Here is a 26,712-nt window from a genome sequence, read left to right on the forward strand (position 1 = left end):
CAGCATAGCTCTCAATACATCAGGGATACATCTCAACAGAATCTTGCACAAATGTACAAATAAAGACATGGACAGTTTTAAACTACTATTACTTTGAGACACTGGCAGAAAAAATGAATGTGAATTAATACACATTTTCTGAAGTAAAACAAGTCTATAAATCTAATTATCATTTAGTATAAAAAGTCACCAGTTTTAGGAGGAATTAAGAAGGACAGTTGAGAGGAATGTAGAACACACAAACTTGGAAATGACGACTACTTGCCCTTTACAGAAGTGTAACCATGAAGAGAAAACTGCCCTTTGCAGACTCTTTTGAGATAGTATACTAAAATAGTCTTTCAGGTTAACTTCACATGAGCAATGAACGCAAAAGCAATTTCTTTGGTAACTTGGGTGTTGGTGAACGTTGGTGTGTCACACAAAACATCATGGTGTGTCACCTTTGACATATTGTTATAGGTTCACCATCACTAGAATTATATACTATGTGCTAAAAGCAGGTAACAATCAAGTGCTATTTTTACAGTGAAACCAAGTCTCAGTTACAGAAGCAAAGTAAGGGTGGGGCCAAGTGAGTAGCTACCACAGGTGCAAAGTGTTAAGGGACACGATCAACAGATGCTATGTTGATCCAATCGATTTTCAGTACATTACTGGCATTCAGAATGACAGTATTACATTAGCAGTCAGACATTAAATGCTTTAGCGCTCGGTGTACGGCGTAAACAGTAAGTAACTACTTTTTACAACAGTTTAAATGGAAAGAAGAGTAATTTTTCTCATTCCTCAAGTTGGAGTTGAGGAGCATAGACCAGGAAGAAGAGACCTGGCGTCCATCATATATGAGCTGTACCAGACTGAGAAACAGACCTATTTTTCCTCTGTGCCAAATCAGTGGACATCACTGGGTGCCAGAACTTCTAGCAACACATCTGCTTAGTTACAACACAGATATGGATGTTTTCAAATAACAGGACAGCGTCAAGGCCCGGCAATTTATTATTAAGACACTGGTACTGTTAACATGAACACATGGTTAGAATTAAAATTTGCTTTACCTCAGTCATACCTCTCAACCTCTTAATGCAAGGAATCTAGGCAAAGCCTAAAATAATACTGTGACAAAGGCCTAAAAATAGGGACAAATTTTAAATATTGCTCTTATAAACTTTGAAAGTTGATAGACTAACAGGCTCTGTACTAGCATGCATTTTTCTGATAGATATGAAGTCTGAAACTCAAATGTATGTAATTATTTAGTGACTTCAGTCAGTGATTTGACAGAAAACCACAAATTTTATGAAGAATGGACCAAGAATATGAAGAAAATGTCTGGACATTATGCAAAAATCTGGACAGTTGAGAGGTATGGTACCTTTATCTGCTATGTTATGATGCTCAGTAGTTAGACTTGTCCTAAAAAAAGTCACCAAGGGGGCAGTAAAGACTTTGCCAGTAAGTGGAAGCCATGGAATAAGATGTACAGGCCACCTCTTGTAAAATATGTTGGCATGTCTTCCATCTCATGCCAGGTTATACATACTGGACCCCCCTAGAATGACACTAACAACTTAGACAATTGTTGAAGGAAAGTGTTGAAGCCAATTATCTTATGTTTGCATTTAAACATCATTCTGTTATTTGTACAAAATTTTAAACTGAAATTGCATCTGTTTGAGATGCCGGTATCTCAGGGGGACATAAAAGATCCCACAGCACTGATAAAAAAGAGTAGGGGATGTCTCCTGGTGCTGTGGTCAAATTTCTCCTAGTCCATATGAATACTACCTTTGGTCTCCTCTGAAAAGAGGATGCTGACATTATGGCACTATTCTAGTCAGTAAATGGATTCCAGTCAAGACCAGTATCTTGTGTATTATTTTTTGGGTCATGACAGAAATTGCTGCCAATCTTTTGTTGCATTTTGTTTGTATATGGCTGAAATTGCATGTGTTATGTATGTTTTCTGTTGTGTTAACTCCCTGACTGAGCCTGGAACTGGTCCATATTAATCACTGCTCTATTCTCCCCTGGTAAATGCCTTTAAATAAAAAAAAATAATTAACAAGCAAACAAATGAATGAATGAATAACTGTTAAAGCTGAAGATGGTAATGGACAGTGCCTAAAAAAATATAAATAATGTTGGCTTAAACTGATTTTATTTGTAAAGCATTAACAAGATGATTTTATACATCATTCTGGACTATAGTAGCAATTTCAAATACAACTTTAGAGAAGTAAAGAAATTCTTGGTACTTCACCTCTGGAACTTATAAACCTGAGGTCCTGACATGCAATGTGGGCCTGTGGTCTCACTCATACCATATGCTTCATATAGAGTAATGTTCAGACCTTGAAAGAAATCAAGACATTCCCTTGTGATCGGTGCAGCTCCTGAGAAGTATTTCTTGCAGTTTGAAAACCCTAATGCACTTCGAATTTTCCCAAGTACAAATGTATCTGCTAGCATGAAGAGAAGTGGCTTGCCTTCATTCCTGATGGGACAAAGATGAACATGAATCAATGTGACTGCACTTGGTATTTTTCTAAAAAAAGTTTTAATGTATATTTTGTTTCAGATATCATTTCTTTTCTTATTAAAATGAAAGGTGTATTAAATAACTGAACACAGACAGCATATAAGCATAACTATTTGGTCTTATCTTACCACAATATGTTACAAAACTGCATTAAAACATTACACACTAAGGAGTCTTACAGATGCATTTGCTTCATTGAATGAGTACTTCTATTTCATAAATCAAAAAGACTTATCCTAAGGTTAAAGCTATGCAATAAAAGTTCTTTGATCCTTGATATGTTTCCTGCATATCACAAAGGCACTGATCAAGTGGAATTCTAGAGCAGTTTTACTGTATATGAGTAACACTTGTTCAATGGACTGATTAGTTAGTGTCAGTGATGTCATTCCATTTCTAAAAGATATTTAGGAACTACAGCTGAATATACATGCTTTATATACTAATTAACAAAGAAAAGACCAAGGTTTGTTGCACTATGCATTCCAGTCTACCCAAAACAGGTCAAGAACATAGTACTAGACTAGGTTAGCATGGTGGTGTAGGGGTAAGATCTCGACATCACAGCTTCAGAATTTGGGGACTAGTCCCCAATAATGCTGTGTTGGATTTTGCATGTTCTCCCTACTTCTTGCATGAGTGATTTTAAGTACTTTTCTTCTCACCTCCTAAAAACATGAACTTAACTTGATACACAAAATACTCTGTATTTAAACTGCATTTACCCATGTTCCTGTGGTCCAGGTCATTGCTGAAAAGGGGCTGAAAACAAAATGTGGTTCAGTGGCATGGTGTTCTACTGCACCACTGACATTACATACTGACAAATGAATCAGGAGAACTGCAGGGTCAGCACTATGGGGGAACTGGGCATGTGTACCATTATGGAGAAGGTGGCCATATGCTACATTTCATTTGTGGCGTAATAAATATTAGATGCAGTAAAACTGGACATGCACACCATAAGAGAGGATGGCCTACACCCTTCTAAGCTGGGAATTGCTGGTTGAAGGTTCATTGTGTCTGTTATTCTGAAAGTATCTTTGTACTGGTTTAAGCACTTAGGCACCAAGCCAGTTATTCTACACTAGGAGAGTTGTGGTCTAGACTCTTGTGGCAGGAGAATGTGGCCTATGCCCTTCTAAGCTAGGAATTGCTGGTGAAGGCTTATTGTACCTGTTATTCTAAGTGTCTTTATTCTGGTTTAAGCACTTGGGTTCCAAACCATTTACTTTACATTAGAAATATTTGTGGTCTAAACTCTTGTGGCAGGAGATGATAGCCTACACCCTTTTAATCTGGAAATTGCTGATTTAAGGCCTATTGTGTCTGTTATTCTGAAGTGTCTTAGTTCTGACTTAAGCACTTGGGCTCCAAACACAATTATTTTACATTAGGAAGGTTTGTGGTTTAGACTCTTGTGGTGGGAGAGTGTGGCTAACACCCTTCTAAGAAGGGAATTGTGGGTTAATTGCTGCTTTATTGAAACTATTTTTGCTGTTGTGACTGTGATTTTATGCACTTTGAATTTCTAGTACTTCTGCATTTTATAGTATAGGCCAGATTCAGTCTTGCTGAATTTAGATTGTTTGGTATCACTTGAGCACTAAAACCAGCTCATCACTGAGATACTGAAAGATCGAAGGCATCCATTGCTTCCAACTAACTATAAGTGCCTGTTTTTGCTCTTATATTGCACTTTTAATTTGTATTTGCATTCTACTGCCTGTGTGAATTGTCTGAACTGTTTTTTGCCACATTTTACTGTATACTGTACTAGTTCAGGTGTAGCATGGCCCAGTTCCAGATTTGCCATTTCTGGGGCTCCTTTGTAACTTCTGAGCATCAAATTCAAGCCATCTTTGTTAGTGAAGGCCCTTCTGCACCCTTGTGGGAGGAGAGTACTGTCTGGGTCCCATCTAATCGAGGGTGATTGGACTAGATCTCAGGCAGAGTCCTTACTGGAAAGTTTGAGTTAAAAGAGTTATTTCTTGTTTTATTTAAGCCCTGCGTTTGTGCTTGTTTGTGTGTGGTGCACCATAGTGTACTGCTGCATTGCGGTGGTTACCACTGATGATAACAGACACAAAAGTTTTGCTTGTTAAATTTTCCCTTAGCACTTTGCTTGTGGTCCTCCAGAGTTTTTTTGTGGCCCTGCTCTACTGTCAGGTGGAAAACTAAGCCTAGCTTCAGAGGTACTAACACACCTCTGATCCACTAGTCATTCCTAAGTGCAACCTCTTTTCCTGACCATATAAATTTACCTAACAGTATGGATGGACAATTTCCCACAGTTTCTCCAGCCAGCTTGGTCAATATGGTCATCCTGAGGCAGTGTAGCAACTACCTCATGTTCACCAACAACCCTCTACCCCTAGTCTACACAAACTCAACATGTAAGAGATGCAGCTATATTAAGAACCTTGACTCCATGCTCTCTCACATACCAGTCAGTACATATGACAATTAGCAGGTTGTCAGCATGCACACCTCACGACCTACTCCACCCAAACCCACATCACACATACCTACATATGTGGAGGCCAGAAACATACCTAAACACCAGAGACCTCCTAAATACAAGCATGCTATACATAATACTTTCTCTTCAGAACACAATACACATAATTACTCATGCACCAGTGTCTCACTTGTCAAGCCCTTAAGGCAAAACACAGAAACAAACATATTAGTCATAGGTGATTCCATCATGAGACACACAGATGTCTCTCTCACCGGCTACATAAAGAAAAGGTCATGGTCAGCTGTCTGTCAGGTGCCAGGATCCACCATATCACACATGCACTCAAGAGACGTACATCTCTGGACTATATGAAGAGAGACGTGACTGAGTTCTCAGGCAGGTATGTCCGTAGCCTTAAGCAACATTTTACCTTCACCTAGGATGATGCCTCAGTACAAGCAGGAAATGATAGACTTCAATAACTGGCTTAGTTTCTGGTGTCATTCTAAGGGGATCCAGTATCTGTCAGCCTGGGATGGCATGAGCGATCAACCTCGATGCTTTGCCAGAGATGGTCTTCATCTGTCACCCCTGGTATTTTGGTTACTGGCTAAGGCTCTTGCCAGTCCTATAGTGCCTTTTTTAGGCAGTGTATCAAGGACAACATTCACGACATAAAAACTCCATCTAAAAACAAACTCAAGGTTTTACTGCTAAATGCTAGGAGTCTTTACATGAAACTGCACTCACTGGAAGCAGTCCTCACCTTGGAAGATGCAGACATTTGTGCAATCACAGAGACCTGGTTCAAGACTATGGAGAGCACGTCAGCCATACTGGGTTACACCTCCTTCTACACATTCAGATCACAAACTGAAGGTGTGAAAACTAAAGGAGGCTGTGTATCAATATTCATTAAAGATAAATACACCTTCAGATTGGTTAAATAGTATGATTCCTTTCAGATATGTCAGGTGCAATTAACTGTTGGTAGGACACATATTCAAGTCATTGCCAGCTACAGAACACCCACTCTGCCTATCTGGATCTACTTGAGTCTATCAAGATACATCCAAACACCATGGTTTTAGGCAACTTTAACTACTCATCTATTGACTGGGTAAATTACTCGTGCTCAAATTCACTTGCCCAAAGGTTCCTCAAATTCATTAACTCTGATGCCCTGGACCAGCTGGTTGACACCCCACAAGGAGAGCCAACATCCTGGATCTGGTGCTTACCAATATGGGGGACCACTATAGCACCCCCACTGTGAGGTCTTCCCTGGTGAGATCTGACCACAAATCAGTCTCATTTGAAGTACCACCCCCCCCCGCCTCCAGCAGCAACTGAACTAAAAAACTTCCCCAAAGAAGATTATAGCCTCTTATGGGATAGTATAAATAGCTTCACTGAACCTCCCTCCTCAGATGGAACTAGCAGCTATGCCAAGTTCTACACCAGTGATTTTTACAAACAGCTGTATAACTGCATTGTCTCAGCCATACCCAATAAGATCAAAACAAGCTCCTCAAGGATAAGCAATCCAGTCTGGTGGACAACTTCCATTGACAGGATTTACAATAAGAGGACAAAATTGCTGCCTAAGAGTAAGAGGGTGCAAACTCTAAACTGGAAAAACTCCCTCCTCAGCTTAAACAAGCAAATAAGTCTTCCTGTGAAGTCCTTCAAAACAAACTACAAATCCAAATTAGATTCCTCAACTAAGGACAACCATAAGGCGTTCTCTTGTTGCATCCATAACCTAAAAGGAAAGGCTGACATTTGTGCCAAACTGGTAGTTAATGATACCACATATACTGAGCCTGTGGACATAGCTAACCTGTTGGCCGACAGGTTCTGTGAAAACTTCATTCCCCTATCCCATCCACACGTACCCCATGACATCCCTACCACCTGTCCCCTATCTTGTATCTCTAAAGAGTAGGTTATAAACGCCCTCTCAAAGGTCAAAAACACGGTATCTATGGGACCTGATAACATCCCAGGCTGCATCCTACATGGGCTCATACAGAATTTGCAACACCACCGGGTACTCTTTTCAGTCATAGTCTAAGCACTGGCTTCATCCCAAATGAATGGAAAACGGCCACCATTATTCCCTTAAACAAAGGTGGTGCTTCTACTGATCTCGGGAACTATAGACCTATTAACTTGACTAGCCTTATCTGCAAGGCCATGGAGCAAATCATCATGGACCTTAACAACAAAGATATAGGTATTCTCCCAACACTTGACCCTACTCATCTGCATTTGTCAAAGGGAGATCATGCCTGTTAAACCTGGTGGACTTCTTCAAGGCAGTCACTAAGGCCCTGGAAATCTGTGCATACAGCCTACCTAGACCTAGCTAAGGCTTTTGACACTACCCTCCACTCAGGCATCATTGACAAACTCACTCAGCTAGGTATCAACTCTTGTTAGATGGGTCACTAACTGGCTCACTGATAGAAAAGATATAGTCAAAATAGGGGAATCCACCTCCAACATCAGACCTGTAAGCAGTGGTGTTCCACAGGGATCAGTCTTGGGACCTTTGCTGTTTGGAATCTATTTTTCTGAAGTACAAGCAAAAACTAAAGGCCTGTAGCTGAAAAAGTTTGCTGATGACTCCAAACTGTGAGCAGTCATAGAATCTCCAAATGACGTCAACATTCTACAAGATGGTCTTACACAAACAAATGACTGGTGCCAAAGTCATGGCCTTAAACTGAATGCAAAAAATGTATTATTATCCCTTTCGGTAAGAGCGATGTTCCTGCTAACTAGCACATCAATAACAACACCCTAAGTATGCACTCAGTGGTGAGAGACCTGGGCACACAGGTTGACAGCAACCTTACCATTGACCACCATGTCTCCACAGTGGCAAGAAGGCCATTCTATATTGCTCATCTCATAAGTAAGGGCATTGCCTCCAGAAAAAAAGAAGTTATAACCTCCCTGTACTCTTCCCTCATCAGGTCGATAATTGAGTACAATGCCCCTTTTGGTATGTACATTTCCAAGCACCTGCAGTGATTGGAGAGACCACAACGGTTCCTCACAAGGAAAATTCAAGGTCTTCAGCATCTGTCCTATGTGCATCATCTGAAATCACTGTCATTTTTTTTTCTGTTTCATACTGACTACTCAGAAGTGATCGCTGCCTTGCATATATGGCAATCTCTGACCCTGCTTTATTGGAAATGCTGCATATCCGCAAGTCAAATGGTACACGGGTTACTCCCTCTACAGACCTTAACCTGGTATGTGACATGAACAGAACGTGCTGGAGGGACAGATTTGTCTCCCAGAGGTTACCACACCTTTGAAACAGACTCCCACTTCATGTCAAACAGAGCACCTCACTGGCCCTCTTCAAATGCAATCTGGATGATTGGATGGATAACCGTAAATTCACCCTGGGGGTTCCACCTGTATCCCTTTTGGACAGGGGCAATAGGCGCTGATCATGGAAATAAGGGTAGAACCTGGCTAGGCTTGGAAGGGCCCTAGGGCCATTAGCCTAGTAACTTCCTATGTTCCTGTAAGTGTGACAGGGTAGTGGATATTAGTGTACTTTAGGTCTGTAGGATAAACATTCATATTTTTGTCTATTACTCAAATAAAGGCTAGCAAAAATAATTGCTCATTACCCTGCATAGCAATCTAAATTCAGGTGTCCATAAACATATTCCCTCTTAAAGACCAAGTTGTTAGAGTTAAGCAAGAAATAATAGTCAGCTGCTATTACTGGACAGAGGCAAAAGAAAGCATGCCATTTTGAGTCTTGAAGGACTTCTGTCAGTAACAGTGTCTTTGGCTTAATGAAAATATTTAAGGGGTACTGCCATGGTCTAGAAAGACAGATGGCAAATGACACAACTAGAGGCTACAAAGGCTAGAAATGCAATAAAGCATAATCATAAAAGATTTTAATTATGACAATGCTATCACCCCCCCTGCCATTTGACACTTATGATTTATATTGGAAGTTAGGATTTAAGTACATATAGGAAGCTAACATTTTTTTTAATGGAGTCAATGTGCAGCTTACCTGTATGTTAAAATTGCAGTGAGATGCTTAAAATCTTTGATGATTTCATATTCCATATATGCCACATGTACTTAAGCAGCACACTTATTTCCAAAGGATGACAAGCACAAGTTCATAGGTTCTATTACATCAACACTTGCTGCCAGCATGCATCCATTACATAGTATGTTTAGTATTAGATATTAAACTACAGCTTCTATCTGTTCTTAAGCTTTCTATGTTTTGACTGTTAATTATTTACAGTAATTCTCAAAAAAAAGCCTGTTAGGATCTTTTTAGGGCAATGCCCTACAGCAAACTTTATTTAGGATAGAAATATTAATGTAATTCAAAACTGAATTGGCTAATGACTTATACTGCCACAACTATGAGAAAAAGAAAGAAGAGAAGCCAATATTACAATAAATACTTTGCTGATAGTGCCAGGATATATTCCTCTGATGGTTTACGGGAACAGAAACCAATACTTACTTTTCTCTTCATTAAAGATACAGTAAGAGAGATTTTTATAATGGTTTGTTTGGGAAGACTGTAATGGTAATCGTTTAATAGCAGAATGAACACAATATATACTTTTGAAGAACCCATTTAATTACCACTAGCAGAAGTTGAGCATGTGACATAGATTAAAGCCATCCCAAAGTCCTGAAAAATGTTTGGTTACATCGTTTTAAGTAATTTCTCAGAAATATGAATCTGCATGTTACCCAGAAAGCCTAAGCCAGATATCTAGAAGCATAGGATAAGTCAAAGAAATCTTCCATTGTTGCAAACAGGTGAAAGTAGTTGCACCCGAACAATTTCATTATTGTAAGTTCATTGAGTTGTGTGGTATATACTTATGTATAACAGCATATTTAGAATGTACCAACAATTTTTTGTAATATTCTATATGTTCACTGAATTATGTAACCACTTCTACTGTGATCAAAGAGTTTTTTCTTAGACTAACATTTTTTTCTTTTATCATGTTTCATTTTTGATGCCTTCAGAGCAGCAAGGGAATATTTTGTATTATAAGTAACTTATTTAGAGTTACACATTTTGCAAGCAGACCCTATGAAAATACAAATGACATCTTGGTTTGTGTACTGGATGTTCAAAGTGCAGCCATATTATTATTGCAAAATTCATTTAAGATTATACACGTGGTGCTTGAATGGTCATTCTGTAAACTTGGTGTATTTTAATGAACTATAATGTAATCTTATTACAAGTGTTGGTTATCCCTGAGTTTCAGCCTGCAATTTACCTTGCAGTTTCAATACTCTGATATAATTTATTATTGAGACACACACATTTTTGTCATCCGCTAAAATCCTTAAATAGTAGCATTTTAATATGCTGAATTTTCTGTAAAAATATACACAGTATCCCAAATAAACAAACTTATTGATTGATTCACTGCTGCTGTGTGCTATTTTGATTCTTGCCTAAATCTCAGTAACAATTCATATAACTCACATTCAGAAATCTTTAATGGAATATAAACTGAAAGTATCAATATGTTATTAACCAAAATCCTTTTATTAATTTCCCACCTAAGAAAATATCTCATTCCTAGCCTTCAACAACAATAATGAAATTATTCATTAGTATTAATTGTGTTTATTATATACACTATGCTCTTTTGTTTTTTTTGAGCTACTTTTTAACACACTTGCTAGACTATTGTATTTTATTCTGATTATTACAATACATTTCATTTTTTTTTCGTAAAAAGCATGTGGTTGAAAAGTACCCTTCCATTCCACCTATGCAAACACATAAATACGCTAAACAGATTAATAAATCAGGACGTCTGAGGACTTCCAAGATGGCTACACACTGATCAACAGCTTAACTTCAGCTGTCCCAGTGTGAAAACAGAAACTGAAAAATAACAGCCAGTACAATTTATTTACTGAGTAGTACGTATCTCGCCTAGATGCCAGCAAAGAAGAAACTAAGACAGTCTGAAAGAAAATCAGCTAGAATAGGTGAATAGAAAACAATGAACAGGAAGAACCCTGCAAATGTTTAACAAAAAGTAGTTCAAGGTCCAGCTTTTGTGCAAGACATGATTTCCAGTAATCTAGAGGAAAAAATAATAAGTCAAACATGCTCAGAGATGATTAAAACAAACAAAAAAGTGAAGGAGTATATCAACTCAAATAACAAAAGGCTGGAAAAATGGAAGGTGTTTTAAACAGATATTCAGATGAGCTGATAAAACTGCAAACGTCAGAGGTTGAAATGAAGAAAAGGCTGGCTGAGTATGAGACTGCTCAAGAAGAGATATCTTTCAAAAAATGGTGAAATTAGAGGACAGAGCACATAGGGAAAACCTGAGATTTTCTGCTGTACCAGAGAAACTAGAAGGAATGCCCTGTGTTAAATTTATGAAAGCACAAATAATCAACTGAACTGGTATTCCACAGTAGGAACTGTTAATTGAAAGGGTACATTATATGTATGTGCCAAATCTGACCATGAGAAAGCAAGACATTTATTAGTAAAGATACAAACCTAAGAGCAGAAAAAGTTGATTCTGACAAAACTATGGCAAAAGGCAAAGTATTAAAAGTTGGAATTGGAACAGACACCAATTTGTTTAGTAATAAAAATTGAATACAGTAGAGTGTTTGTGGAAAACGACTATTCACTGAATCCCAGGCAGAAGAGAAACAAATTAATTCCAGCAAACAGGGAATATCAAGAGGCTGGTCTGAGATTCAAGCTACTGTATCCAACTGTCTTCTGAATATTTTTCCTGGAGGATCAAAGTCATTTTTGGATGCAGAACAGGATAAGGATATTTTTTTCTTGTATGTGACAAATTTACTAAAGTAAACAGGTGTCTGTTTTTTTCCTTCTTCTGTACAGCTCCCAAATATGCAACAAAATCTAGAAGATTTAGGATTTCTGCTTGGGAGTGTTTCTATAGATACTTTTATACCCCAAGCAGACTCCAAAGAACTTTTCCTCAGGTAGATGGCAAATGTTAGAGGGGGAAGGAGGAAGAAAGATGTACCTGGGAGCATACATTCTTGGGAGTATAACAACTTGGCACACTTTAAAAATTTCCTGTAGAGTACTTTGTCAGGAATACTGGGTGAGTAAATGAGTGTAACTAAGGAAATTATTTTTTTTGAGCTGGGATACAGGATCTGAATTGTCTAGACATAGCAGGGCCTTGTTAAGTTTAATTCTAGTGACTACTATGAAAGAAATGACTAGTTAAATGGAAATCAAACTCTAAACCAACTATTCTTGTAGTGAATATTGTAACAGAGATAAAAGAACAAGAAGTGTGATCCTTTGAAAAGGGTAGGAGTAAATTACATAGAAAAAAAAATGGAAATTCTGGGAATAATACACTCAAAAAATGTTTAGGAGGAGGAACAATGTTTAAGAAAAGGCAGGTACTAAACAATTTATGTAATATTACTTTGTTTATATGATCTATAACAATATATGTGATGTATAATGTTTGTAAATGTGAACTTGTTAACATGGTTTGATTACATATAAATGTAAGTTTGCCTATATCACAAGTAATAATTCAATAAAGGTGTTTAAAATAAATAAATCAGGACCTTTATCCACATAACTGTAACAATCAACATGATTTAATATTGTACAGTGTACATTTTCATACTGGGATATATTCAGAATTACTAAACTCTCACTTTTGTCAGAATGTTTAATAAAATGTATTTCATATTTTATATTTTTTAAAGTCATAATATTCTTATATATTCAGATTGTTATATTCATTCTACTTCATATAAATGCCCAAAACATTTCTTATAATTCTTCTGAAACAAAATTCTGAAGAATGTACACTATGATTATAGCTATAAAAGTACTTTTCATCACGTGTGTTACATTGTAGCAGCAGGTAACCTGTTAAACTATCTATGCTTGTATCACTACTTGGAGTCATTTAGGCTTTCTTGCTATATTCACAATCTAAATCATAATCATAAATAGCTATTTCTAAATGTCCTCTGAAGTCTGAGTTTATTTTACCAAATGACACGGCTTTATTATTTTTTAAATAAGTCAGCTTTAGTTCATGAAACAAAATAGCAAAACTTGTATGCACTACAGTGCCTGATAACACAATGGGCTGGATTCAAAAAAGTTAACATGAGGTTTGCCAGTGATGCACACCTCACAGTATCCATTGTGTGAGGACTTGTGAAGTGAGGGTGCCTGTTTCAATGCGATGCATGTACTGCCAGTGTTGACTACTGCAGGGCAGTGCTGATTTGTACTGGTGGTAGTAAAGGGTGATTCAGAGAAATGCAAATTAGTTGATAAAGAGGTCTTTCCTCACTTCACCTACCAAGTCTCTATATCAATTTTTTCTACTTCACCTAAGCAGACAGTTTTAGGCTCAGATCTTCCTGACAGTGGTGTTTTCTTTTTTCTGAATCTTTGAGAATTTCTAAAACATTGCCTAAAATGTGATTTTTGAAAAAAAATACAGAAGCATGAATGACCAACTACTGCATAGTCTCTATGTTTTATACTTGAACATAATCAGTTAATTGAGTGTCATGCTTCTGCAGTACTTGTACATGTGTGGGGAAGAGGAAACGGAACTGGAAAATCAAACTCAGTATTTAGTTACCTGATTAGAGTGCCTTTCAGAGATTGCCAATTAAATTAGTCTAGTTGTGAAAACTGTTCCCCATAGGTGGGCTTCTGAACTCACCTGAGGTTTTGTGACCTTGAAGTAAGTTACATTAAGTAATGGTGTAATGGTGGACAGGAGGTAAAGCCATCTGCATGGGGGAGTGCCTGCATATAAGAATGACTAAAGTTCAGAACCTGCATATTTTATTCAGTTTCTTAATGTTGAATTACATTTATTTAAATGCATTAGCCTAAATAAAAGGTTATTCATTAAAGCAGAAGTTTGGAATAAGTAAAATTATGTCTGTAATAAAGCACAAAGCATAGTCATTCTATACTTCTTAATGGAAACATTTGCTGAAGGTTTTATTTATTTGTTGCAATTTGATAACTAGTTACATGGCATGTGATTCATTTTGAGATATTTATGATGATGCAAACTAGTGGGCTTAGATTCTTATGAAGTATTAAATCCTTGTATAAGACAAAAGCACTTAATCTATTATTAAAACTGCAACATTTTTTTTACTGTTGTTTTTGATTTTCATTTTTGGTTTAAGTGAGGTGGTCATCTGATTCTTTTCTGCCATGAACTATGCCAAAATTGGATGAGATATAGGTATAAAAGTTACTATCTACCAATGCAGTAAACATTTTAAAAGAATCGCAGCATAAGATAGTTTACATCACTAACCAGTATCATAGAAGTCAGTGTACATGCATTCATCAGTGTGGTGCTCTTTCAATTTTCTCAGCACAATATATTTTTACATTACTTAGATAGTATGTATCAATGCCCACAACAGGGATAGCAATGCTTACATTCAAAACTGTATAAAAACATGTCATTTTCATAAGTAACTTATTCTTTATTTAGCTCAGTAGACGTAGGTGTAAATGGTTTCATCAGTGTGGTGCTCTTTCAGTTATGTCCTTTGCTGTCTCTCTCCATATGGTAAGTGATTTCAAATGGTGGGTCCAGAGTTGGAGAAGACTTTTTTCTCATCAAGTTCTTGAATCTGGGTCTGATAAGGGAGATTATGTTTGCAGTGTTATTCCTCAGGGTGTGGTTGGGAGTTTGATTGGGAGTTTGGACTGTAGGGGAGGACAACAGCCCAGAAAATAACTCTGGAGCTGGCAAGCATGTATTTGAAGCCAGCTAGAAGTCTTGTAGTGGTGCATATGGCAGTCTGCTAGGAGTACAAATCTGCATATTTTGGTGGCTCAACTTGTTGGATTTTCTGCATATTGGTTGTAGAGTGGAACGTGAGTAGGGGAAGTCTGCATTCCAGTTCAGTGATGAGCACATTTCTTGGTAGTCAGTGGCAGACTTCAGATGTGAAAAAAGTGGGTTAACCCATAGCAAAGTTATATATAGTTGAGCAATTTGCTGACAGCCATGTCACTCAGTTGAGATAAGGTTAAAGAAGGATCAAGAATTAATCAAAGATATCTTTGTCCTAGTACAATTGGTATACTTTTACCTTCTCTGTCTGACATTAATGTAGTGTGGAGTCCTTTTTGTCTTTGGCATGTGGATTTTATTGTGTTTACTAACAGCGTGTTACTATGGATCCAGTTACAGAGTGAGGTTAAGCTGCTTTGGAGCTTTTTCTATAGATCAGTGGAACTTTTGCAGGACTCAAAGATCAAGGGTCGTCTGTGTCTATTACGATGTTAAGGTCCTGGAGGACATGTGGAAGGTCATTTATGAATAGTAAGAATAGCAGGGAGTTTGGTATGGAGCACTATGGTACTTCAGTGTGTACAGTGCCAAGTTCAGAAGTAGTGCTATTGTCATATACCTGGAGAGCTCTTGTTCTTCAGGTAACTTTAAACCACTGTAATGTGTTAAAGAGCCCAAACTGAATATGGCTATTTTGTGAAGTAGGATGCAGTGATTTATGGTTTCAAATGCTTTTGTAAAATCTGTAAATACATTTTCTTTCAGAAGTCCTTTATTCATGTCGTTGAAAATAGAATCTGTAGCTATGAGAAGGGCAGTGATTGTATTGAAGCAGCTGTGAAATGCATGTTGTTTGTTCACATAGAAACCCATATTGGTTTATTTATTATTTATTTATTTCAGTTTGATGACCGGGGTAGTCCACTGGGCCTGGAAGAGCCTGTTTTCAGTGGAGGCCCAGGGAGAAATGCTCCACAGACATTAACAATGATACAATAGTTATAAATGCAAACATAGGTGAATATACAAGTTCTAAAGTTCAAGAACAAATGGTAGCATGCAATGATGAAAAACACAGTTAAAAAGAAAAGGCAATGTTATAGAATGGTCTAAGGAGTATTTAAAAGTATATATGCGATTATATAGAGTGGCTGGTATTTACAAAGTAAAATTACAAAGTATAAACTTTTTTTTTGGGAATCCAGGAAAATCTGGAAAGAGGGAGAAAAGGTGAGGTAAAAGAATGTTTTTTAGGGGAGAGGGAGTAGGTTCAGGGGGGAGTTAACACGTGTCAGGCAGAGAAAGTAGATGCCGAAGCAGATGAGCACTGTGGAAGCAAGTATAAGCTGTAGTGCTTGGGAGATGGTATTAAGGAGTTATGCAGTAGGGGAACAGGAGCATTCCCACTTCGAAAATAGGTGAGACTGGAGAAGAGATTCGAAATTAGAGTGGCTTTGGATATGTGTTTGAAGATTTGCGTGAGTCTAAAGTCTATGCAATCTTCTGGGTTTGAATTGGGAAGTATGATTACTGTGGCATGCATGAAGGTGGAAGGGAAGATATGTGAGTTAGAACTTTAGCAATAAATTGTGATTCAATTTTTAGAAAGATGAGGTTGAGATGAGGTTGAGATGAGGTTGAGACTGCTGCTTTTTGGATGAGTCTATTTAAGGCTTTTTGGATTTCCTTTACTGTGATCTGAGTGGAATGTTTGAGAACAGACTGGAAGGAAAAAGATACATGGGATCAGAAAGGTAATTTAAAGTAGTTCTAGGAGTGGGCTGGGGTATTTGTTGATAAAATTGTGAGCAATGTAGGATGAAGAAGGTATGAACGTTTGAGGTGCATCTATGATGTCTCTGGTGCGTTTTTAAATTCTTTTAAAAAAAAGAGAGATTGTTGGAGGAGAATGACAGGATTTTCTGCTTTTCCCCTAAGTATATAACCTTTGCAGTATTAGTGGCAATTCTTGTATTTTTCTTAGCTTAACATAATGTGGATTGACTTTTTTATTAGTGGGGTTTTCTTTCCAGTGTTTTGCACATTGTGCCCCTTAAAGACAGTAATGTTTTGATTGCTGGAGTTAGCCAGGGGAAAGTTTGGCTTCTTAATCTCCTAGGCATTAATGTAAAGCCTAAGTCCTAAATTTGAGTCAATATGCTGTAAGTAGTGAGAGGACTGTGTTGAATTCATTTAAGGTACAGTCTATATTTTTTGTGTGTGTGTTTGAAAAGCATTGTTTGGACTGAGAAATTGGTCTTAATTTATGTAATTGAATGTTTAAGCATAATATAGAAGTGGTGTTTATATTACTAGTGGTATTATTTATAATCAGCAAGGTGTTTTCAGAAACATTCAGAGATTAATTTTCAGTTAGAATGTTTATCCTAAACTACTGAAACAGAACTCTGAATTTTTAAAGCACTACTGAATTCAAGAACACCACCAATCATTTTTTTATGTAAGCAACAATCAATACAGAAAAAGGCTTTATAAATATTTACCTGTCTGTAAACTCAATCTTAGTGTCCAGACTAACAGAGATGGCCCATGATAACATTTTCCTTTTTATGAAACTTGAATGAGCAGAAACTTCCTTTATCTTCTCCATAATTTTTTCCCAGACTCTTGGCACTCCCATATGTGATGTAGGATGAGCGTCTTTCAGTGTATTTACCAGACTTCCCTAAAAATAACATTCACAATAATGTATTTCAGCTGCCCTTGATTGATGCATTTGTCATGCACAATAAACAGTTCTGATGTCATTTAGCATCAATCACATTTTACCAAATTAGAAATATACACTGATAGAAGTTTCAAGTTTTATACTATAGAACACACAAATTACCCTTCAGCTATCCTGGCTACCGCAACTTTTGTATTCGTAGCTTCTCACACATTATAATTCACAGTTTCCATATAACTGTAAAATCCCTCTGTTTGTTTGTGTCTTTCGGCTTTTCCCAGTTAGGGGTCGCCACAGCAAAACTCCGGTCCACTAATAATTGGTAGTGGATTTTTATGTACCAGGTTACCAGCCTTGATGCACAACCTTCAACGAAGGTATGCCCTATTCACGTATGCCTCCACACAGAAGATGCTCTAGCTGAGATTTGAATGGGACAACGTCTTGTTATGAGGCGACAACGCTACCGCAGCACCACCACCGCAGTACAACTTTAGACAGGCAACAAAACAATTCAGCTGCTCAGCAATACACTGTATTCATTAAGAGCTTTCTTCTCTTAAAATAAGAAACTTCTTCAGAATGACTATCATTACCCAGTCAACATTTAAATACCCCTCCAAAACCAGATTCCACCAATCACATTAAACATCATGAAATATGAAGAACATCCCTTAAAAAGCAAGGCAGAGTAAATACAAACATCTGAAACTTGTTCCTACAAATATATGTACAAATCTATAAAAAAAATATGTAAAAAATATACTATACATATTCAAATATCTAAATGCTTCAATTTTAACAAAGAATTTAAAGAGCAGGCTTCATTAATACCTGGGGCTTTCACTGCACTGAACAACAATTGACATTTAAACTCACATTTATTGAGATGTTCAGTAGTAACAAAGCCCCCTTGATCCCTACCAACCTGCTCTAAAACAGGAAATATAAAAGAATGATCAGGAAATGACGCAATATGTTTGGCAAGGGCATTTTTTATATTCCCTTTCCTAATGTCCAGAAGATGTTCATAAACTCTTTCTTTAAATTTTCTACTTGTCTTCCCAGTATAAAATGCTGCACATCTTTTGCAGCTAGCAAAACACCCAACTAGGGAAGATTAACATGTAAAATGTCCATTCAGAATTATTTGAATTTCATTAACCACTAAAGTATCCGTAACATTCATAAATGGGCAATGGGCACAATGTCCACATCTAAATATGCCTTTCTCCTACGACACACATATCTTTGCCATTCCAAAATATTCTTGAAAAATCTGTCTTTCTTATATAAAACCAATGGGCCCTTACCTTACAAATTAGCCATTCTATTATCACATGGGAATACAATCCAATTTTTCTTCAATATTTCCCACACATCAAAACTATCTACAGTGACAGTAGTAATAAATGCTCTCCTTTTTCATAAGTTCCCGTAAAAAACATTTTTGAAAATATGATAATAAACCGTATATATATATATATATATATATATATATATATATATATATATAGGTTCCATACTAATCCCCGACACACTTTTTCCCGAAGCACTCATGGCCGAACATACTTACGCGAAAATGCTGTTCACAGAAGCAGCATTTTCGCGTAAGTATGCTGTTGTGGAGGCCGTACTACAGTGCAGATAAGGGAAGATTCCCTTTTCCCCACTGTAGTGTGGTCTCAGAGTGAGAATATTAAAGTAGGGGGGATGTGAGGGGTGCAGGGGGGCATAGCCCCCAGCATAAACACTTTTTTCTTTTCTTTTTTTTTCTTTTTACACATTTTAACGAAAGTGCTTTTTCGGTAAAAGCGCTTTCGTTAAAATGTGTTTGCTGATGTTGGGTTTGGCTATTGCAGCTTCGTGCAATAGTCCTAGACCCATATATATATATATATATATATATATATATATATATATATATATATATATATATACACACACACACACACACACACACACACACACACACACACACACACACACACACACACACACACATATATGCACACTATAGTGTTAGGAATGTTGGTTATTCACATTTCATTTTTAGTGTGATTTATAGACTTTAAGTATATATTTATCTGTTTCATGTGCTTTCTTTTTTTCTTTGTTTGTTGATCAGGAACTAATCTTGTTTAGTTGCCACTGAATGCACAGAAAGCAGATCATACATCAGTATCACCTCTCTCATGATTATTTCCCATTTTTATATTCTGTTGCTGTAACTTTTATGTCCATGTTATTTTGGGGAAACAATTGGTTATGTTTATTGTGGTTTGTTTTACTTGGATAACTAGTCATTATAGTACAATTTTATTTGGTTTATTCTTAGTGATCTCCTTGTCAGACTATTTTCTATGAATAATGTTTGATTTACAATCGATATATTGACTGCTGTGCTCAATCAATGTGCCTATTTGCGAATGCTAGCTATGTTTTATTATATATCTCATTTTACGCCCATAAGAATAAAGAATAAATAAATGGGTGGCATACTGCTTGGGTGATCTATCATTGGATTTTAGGAAGATACTGACAAATGAAGTTCCCAGAATCTCTTTTGGCTAAATATTTTTTGTCTGCAATATCAAAAATTATATTTGGGGTATTTTTTTCTATTCAGCCCCACGGTCTGTACATCCTCTCTAAATAAAATAACAAACTGTTTAATTGGAGTATCTTACAAGAAATATAAATGTCTTGTGAAAAAGATTTTCAAGCTTAATAGCTTCTTTACCAAGAAACAAGACTCATGGGATTTCCATTCTTACACTATTACAACTGCTGTCATTACCAACTGGATTTTTGTGCACAAAACTGAGTCAACAACTGTGTATACCCATGCCATGCAATGTCATCCTGACAAAATAGATCAGTTGTCTGAAAACAATGTGCATGGCTTGTGAATTCTGTGTTGACGTGCATGTTCCTCCAGATGGCAGCTGCTGGGTATTATCTCTACTTACCTTCAAGATGCTGCAAACCTGGAGATGGTTATATTCATAACAGGGTTGCAGTGATTGTTGCCATGGGGAAATGGGAGGAATTTGCTTAACATGGAAAAAATATTACAATTATTTTAATGAATGCAGTTCAGTTCTAATGAAACTACATTTAACTGGACTTCATCTGATCATTCTAGATCATGATACATATATCTGGTGTGTTTGTGTTGGTTAGACATGTATGTCAACACAGTGATGTCTCTCTCTAGTTAAACACAACTCCATTGTTTAATGAGAAAATTGGAAATAAGCACATAAGCTTTGAGCCTCACATTGCCATACTTTGACCTGCCCATATATATGCTATAAGATACCTGTACTAACAAATGCTATGTTGGACATGACACACTTTCATTCACATAAATGATGACATAGAATTATGTGACTAGCTTTAACTCATTGTATCCGAGTGATGCCTCCAGGTGCATCTACAGTTAACTCCTACTGACACCTCTAGGCATCAAATATTGCTTGTTCATATTTGCGTCAATGATTCCAAAACCATGCTATGTACAATGTTTTAAAATATTTCATCTTAAAGCGTACACAATGGCAAACCCAACTGCATTAATAACTGACATCTGTCTGGTGCAAATAAAGAGATATTAATTGTTGTTTTTATGATATTAATTTATACAGATAACATTTTCACATTTTTCTAAATATCTCAACAACCAAGTAACACAGACAGAACTCCTTAGCCTCATATGAAAGCTCTCAGCTAGATAAATAAAATGCTGCTGATAGTATGCTTGTAACTTGAATGGTTGCTGAGATATTGTAAGTTGTTTACAAAATATTACAAATGTAATAGTTACTGTGTTTACTGTGACTTATAAAATTCGATTTAAGACCTAGAACCTAAAAAATACTACCACTATAAAATAGTTTGAGCTGAAGAGTTTGCCATTTATACTTCTTTTATAATCCATATGGTCCCAGAGATACGTGTATTTGTTTGAAATGTGATTGCATGATTTGATTCTGTCAAAAGGCTTAGGCTCCACCCATTGGAAGTTACAGTGCAAACTTTCTGAGCTCCACTGGAGTGAAGGAGTTAAACAGGACCAAACTAGTCTATGTGAGATCATGTAAAAGTGTACACATTTTCTGCAGCTTAGGTTGGAAGCTTGGAGTCTTAAAATAGCAAGCATCACAGAAATGCTCATAAAAATCACACAAAATGTTGCATCAGAGCAGAATCATCATGTAATACAGTTTTATTTCATAAAACAATGAAATGCCGATGTTTAATTATGTTAAGCTTTAATTGTAAGCTGGGATATCTACATTTGTGCAAATTAAGGTTTGTTGTGGATTTCTGAAATAAATTTTGCTGCAGAATAGCAACTACGGGACAAAAGTACTAGAATCTTATTTATCTGGTGTATATGTTTTTCTTGTGGTTATAGCCTTAATAAGTGGTTTACAAGAATTAGCTCAATTTGTTTTCATACTTTTTTACTATAATAAAAAATATTTTTAAGTACATCATTCATTTCCTGCTTATTTTGCTGAGATTTTACCTGACTAATAATTATATCTAATTTTAAGTTTACACCCAGTTATGCAAATTTGTCTATGGGGAGGGTACAGATTGCATGTATAAACAAGGATTTTTTTTTTCAGGGAAATGTTGTTTTTTTATATATAATATAACTGAGCTTTGGTTTTTTTTTTTGTTTTGTTTTTTTTTCCAAGAGGCACTTAAGTGAAATTTGACCAATTTTCTGTGCTTTTGCAAACTTTTTTTCCTGGGTGCCTTGGAATTGGTTTAGTTTTACTTGGTACTTTTTGCGCTTTTTTATTGGATTTATTGGTTTTGTGGCTATGGAAGGAGAGACCAGCATTGAGAGTGAAGGAAGGGGTGGTAAGGAGAAAATCGGACATGCCAGAAAGCTGATTGGACAGCTTTCACAACTGACTGACCTCTTAACCCCGCTCAGCCAATCAATGATTGAGATCATCGCTAGAGCCCAGGAACAGCTGAACCAGGAAGTTCTTCGTGAAAACCCAAATCCCATCGAGCTACGTGATTGAGAGACTTGAACCTCAGCACTGAAATAAATAGGACATGCTGGAGGGACAGATTCATAACCCAGAGGCTCCCTTCACTCTGGAATAAAATCCCAGTCCAGGTTAGGCAGAGTCCCTCATTGACTCTCTTCAAGAGGAATCTTGATGAGTGGATGGGAGATTGTAGGTTTACCCCGGGTATCACTTCTGTGTCACTGTTAGACAGAGGCACAGTATACTAACCTCAAAAAAGGGCATAGCAAAATTAATTTAAAATGGGTGGCGAAAGCCAAACACACTCTGGCTAGGCTTATAAATGCCCTGGGGCAGATAGCCTAGTATGAACCTATGAACAGCTCCATTTTCTAGTTTTCTGGACCTTTTCTTCCCCTTTTAACATTCCTTGTTAACAAAAGTAAATGCATAAATTAATAAATAACCTTCCTGTAAGTCAGTAAGGACATTGTCTTGGTCCCACACAAGCAGGAACTAGGAAAACTACAGGGGATATACACAGAGCCCAGACTGAGGGACTGAGAAATCCTACTGTGGCATTGTTGTTGGGCAGAACAAAGGAGATTGCCATGATACGGGCATGACAAATGGAGTATTTCAAGGATCAGTCCTAGGTTTGGTATTCTTCAGTGTGTTTGTTTCAGAAATTTCTGAGGTGAAAGAGGCTAGGATCATACTTTTAGCAAATAAAACAATGGGTGTAGAGGGGGCAATATATTTGGAGTCTAATAAAAGACTTGGAATACATGAGCAAGTGAGTAGAAAGAAGTTTCATTGCAGACAAATGCAAAGTGCTACATCTGGTCTACAAAATCCCTGGTGTGAGGACTCCACTGTGTGGCAGTAGAAATGACGGTGACCAAACAGGAAAAGGACTTGGAATGTTTACTGCACCTGCACTGGACCAACAAGGGTAAAGTTACAAGGTCAGAGAAAACAGAACATTGCTGTGTATTCTTAGGGGACAGTAACAGAAGCAAATAAGTACAGCTACCACTTTAATGGGCTGCTCGCCTGACCACACCTTGACTAGTTTATATTGTCCTGGAGGCTTTCCAAGGAGAGAGAGAGAGAGATCAGGCTGCTTTAAGGAGTCCAGAGGAAAGCCACTGAAAGAGTGTGTTGCACCAAAGAATAGTGAATCTGAATCTCTTCTCACTAATGACTAGAAGTTGGGGACATCAAGATATGGGTGTGCAAGATATTGTTAGGGAAATGTGAATGGGGTAAACCTGAACAGAATGGATGGATTGAGAAGGGGGGCACAGACAAAAGACTGCACTGATCAATTAATTAATTGATCAATCCGTCGAAGCATTTCTTCATATGGAGGGCTGAGGAACCATAAAAAGGACTAATGGGATAGGTGGTGGATGGGAAATCCATGGAGGCATTCAAGAGGACATGAAACAAGTGGAGAAAGGGAGTGTAGAAAAGAAGTATAGAAGAAATTAGAATGTTAAATTCCCTGAAAGATCAAATTAGGTGCACTTTCTACTTCAACCAACCAACAAGTATAATCAGATAACCCCTAAGTCGCATACAATACATCTGTCACTCTCCACCTGCATGCACGCTCTCACATGAATTGTTTGAAACTTGTTTGCTCCAATACCAACAACTGCAGATTCCTACTTCTACACTGGAGGCCAAAATCTGACAGTACACATCAAGCAAATTCTTTTCAGCCTTTGTGACCACCATTTTCATTTATTTCCATCCATCCTTAAATCTTATCAATTAATTTCATACCAGCTTACCAAACCAGAGCTCTCCCCATCTCTGTTACATACATTAACCATGCTAGATGACATTTCAGTGTATTGAACTTGCTCCACAACATACAATGTCACATCCCTACAACCTTTACATACTCTATCTCTACTGAATATGTAATATCCTGTACCCTGGCCCCTGCACATTCCAGCACCTGTAATAATTTGCTTAGGTTTCCATCACTCATACTACATCTCCCCCTCCAAAATACCTACAGCTAACACATTTTCTTACCTAAACTGTTAATTATATAGCATTACCCCACTGATATTCTATTTCACACACCCCCAAGCTTACATGCTGCTCCACCTCTACCATGTTTTCTGGTCTTGCTGTCAATAAATCCTCAGCTCTCCTTCTGTACTGGTCAAACACTGGGGAATATCCAATATATCCCTCAGGTCTCCTTCTGTACTGGTCAAACACTGGGGAATATCCAATATATTCTTCAGGTCTCCTTCTGTACTGGTCAAACACTGGGGAATATCCAATATATTCTGGCAACACCTCAAAAAAGGCTACAAACCACAGTTTTTCCTTCAACCCCCTCCCAAGTGCACTGTTTTTCTCATATCCTGTTTAATCACCACTTATGCTGGCTCATCGATATTTATTTGAACAGTTACACACTTTCACTCTTTCCATCTAGTCACCTCCTTTGATTACACTCAAGCAATCTTTTCCAAAGAAAGCCCCAGTACTGTCACCATCCTTTTCAGATATTGTCTGTTTCCATCTATTATTTAATAACTCTTGTAACTGGATCTCTTAACATCAACTCTCTCCACTCCTTCCAAACTTCTTCCTGTCTCGCTTTTACCCTTGACCACTATCTAATAAATCTTCTCTCCTGAATGTACCCCTTCTTCAGAGTCAACTTACAATCATGTAAACCCTCAATCTTGGAGCCATCTCCTTTGCACCATCTTCTTCCCCCTTTAGTTGTCATCTAAAGCTCTCTCCCCCACTGCATTACCGCTTCCTTACTTACAATTCCCGCTGTTTCCCCTTTTGATTCATCCTTTGATCTGGCTACCTACCACAATTTTTCTCCTTTATGCACAAATTCCCTTTCATTAATTAATCTAACCACCCTACCTACTCTGTCTCTTCCACCAAGTGCAACACCATGATTCCTTAGCCTGCGTACCTTACTGGATTTACCTACCACAAATCTGTGGTTACCTTTTTTCTTACAACTAAACTCCTCCCTTACCTAAGCTTCTCCACATCTTCCACAGTCTTCTGTCTTTATTAAATTTCCATCTTTTCACACATCTGAATCCTCTCTGGGGAATTACTGTCCTTTCATAATTTCCAGGGAAGTTTTTTTTTTCTTACATTACTTCTCAACTTATCTCCCATCATATATCTCATATCCAGTAAAATATTCTTGAGCTCCCCTTATTTCCATCTTCAACATCCCAAACGTTGTGCATATTCCATATCCAGTCCTATCCCTTCAATTCTTTGAGCCACACCCCTACCCAGAACGTACCCACTAAACAATCTTTCCTACTCTTCGTATTTCTAAACTCTCCTAAGTCTTCTTATGCTCCATAAGTCAACCAGACTCCCCTCAGCAAATGCAGTTATTCACAGAAGCTAAACTCTACCAGTAATTAAATGTTTTTTATGAACTTTAATGTAAATACTAATAAGTAAAATATTTTTAGTTCCTAAATATAAATATAATATTGTGAATAACCCTTTTCATGCCTCTCTTTTTAATATCTGTTCAGTGATTAGTAGTGCAGACCTTCCAGCAGTAACAAACATTTTCTCTCTAATTATTTAATATCATCCTTAACAACACTACAAAATAAAATGAGTGTCAATTAACAGCACTCATGACGTAAAATGTTAAAAAGGCAGTTACCAGTCTACCTAAAATTAATACATCTGGTTCAGGAAGACAAAAAAGGTACACTGAAGATGTTAAAACATTACAAAGAGAATATATTATATGGATATTTGCAGCCCTAAAGGGTAATCATTGATTCCTCCCAGAAATCCTTATTGTTAGTAAAGGGTGGGCAGGAAGATGGAACAAGGAAAGAAAAAAACTGTTAATGAGCTGTTTCTTATGATCCAGTGGTCCAGGGTTTGATTCCCACAGCCTCCATTGCCTAAATGTGTGACTGAACAAGTCACTTAACCAGAAAGCGCTCCCAGGCTGTCTGAAAGAAGAACAATGCTTTCTGAAACGGAGACATTATGGTGAAACAATAAGGAATCAACAAGAATGCCTAGATCCCCAAGTGTCACTTATACAGTGTGGGAAAATGTTTTGTTTACCAAGTGAAATATGTTAGATTTTTTCA

General features: G+C 37.2%; 1 protein-coding gene across 1 annotated transcript in view; it reads right to left on the reverse strand.

Annotated features, from left to right (window-relative positions):
- The window catches only part of ACSBG1 (acyl-CoA synthetase bubblegum family member 1), a 415,596-nt gene that overhangs the window by 106,972 nt on the left and 281,912 nt on the right, over positions 1 to 26,712 (reverse strand). The window contains exons 9-10 of the mRNA XM_044077462.1: positions 17,386 to 17,567; positions 2,267 to 2,500 (exon numbers count right to left, since the gene is read on the reverse strand). Coding sequence (XP_043933397.1) covers positions 2,267 to 2,500; positions 17,386 to 17,567 — 416 coding nt within the window. The remainder of the gene's footprint in view (positions 1 to 2,266; positions 2,501 to 17,385; positions 17,568 to 26,712) is intronic.

This window comes from Protopterus annectens, chromosome 7.part0 (assembly GCF_019279795.1).
Source record: "Protopterus annectens isolate FY-2018-M chromosome 7.part0, PAN1.0, whole genome shotgun sequence".
Classification (NCBI taxonomy): Eukaryota; Metazoa; Chordata; order Ceratodontiformes; family Protopteridae; genus Protopterus; species Protopterus annectens.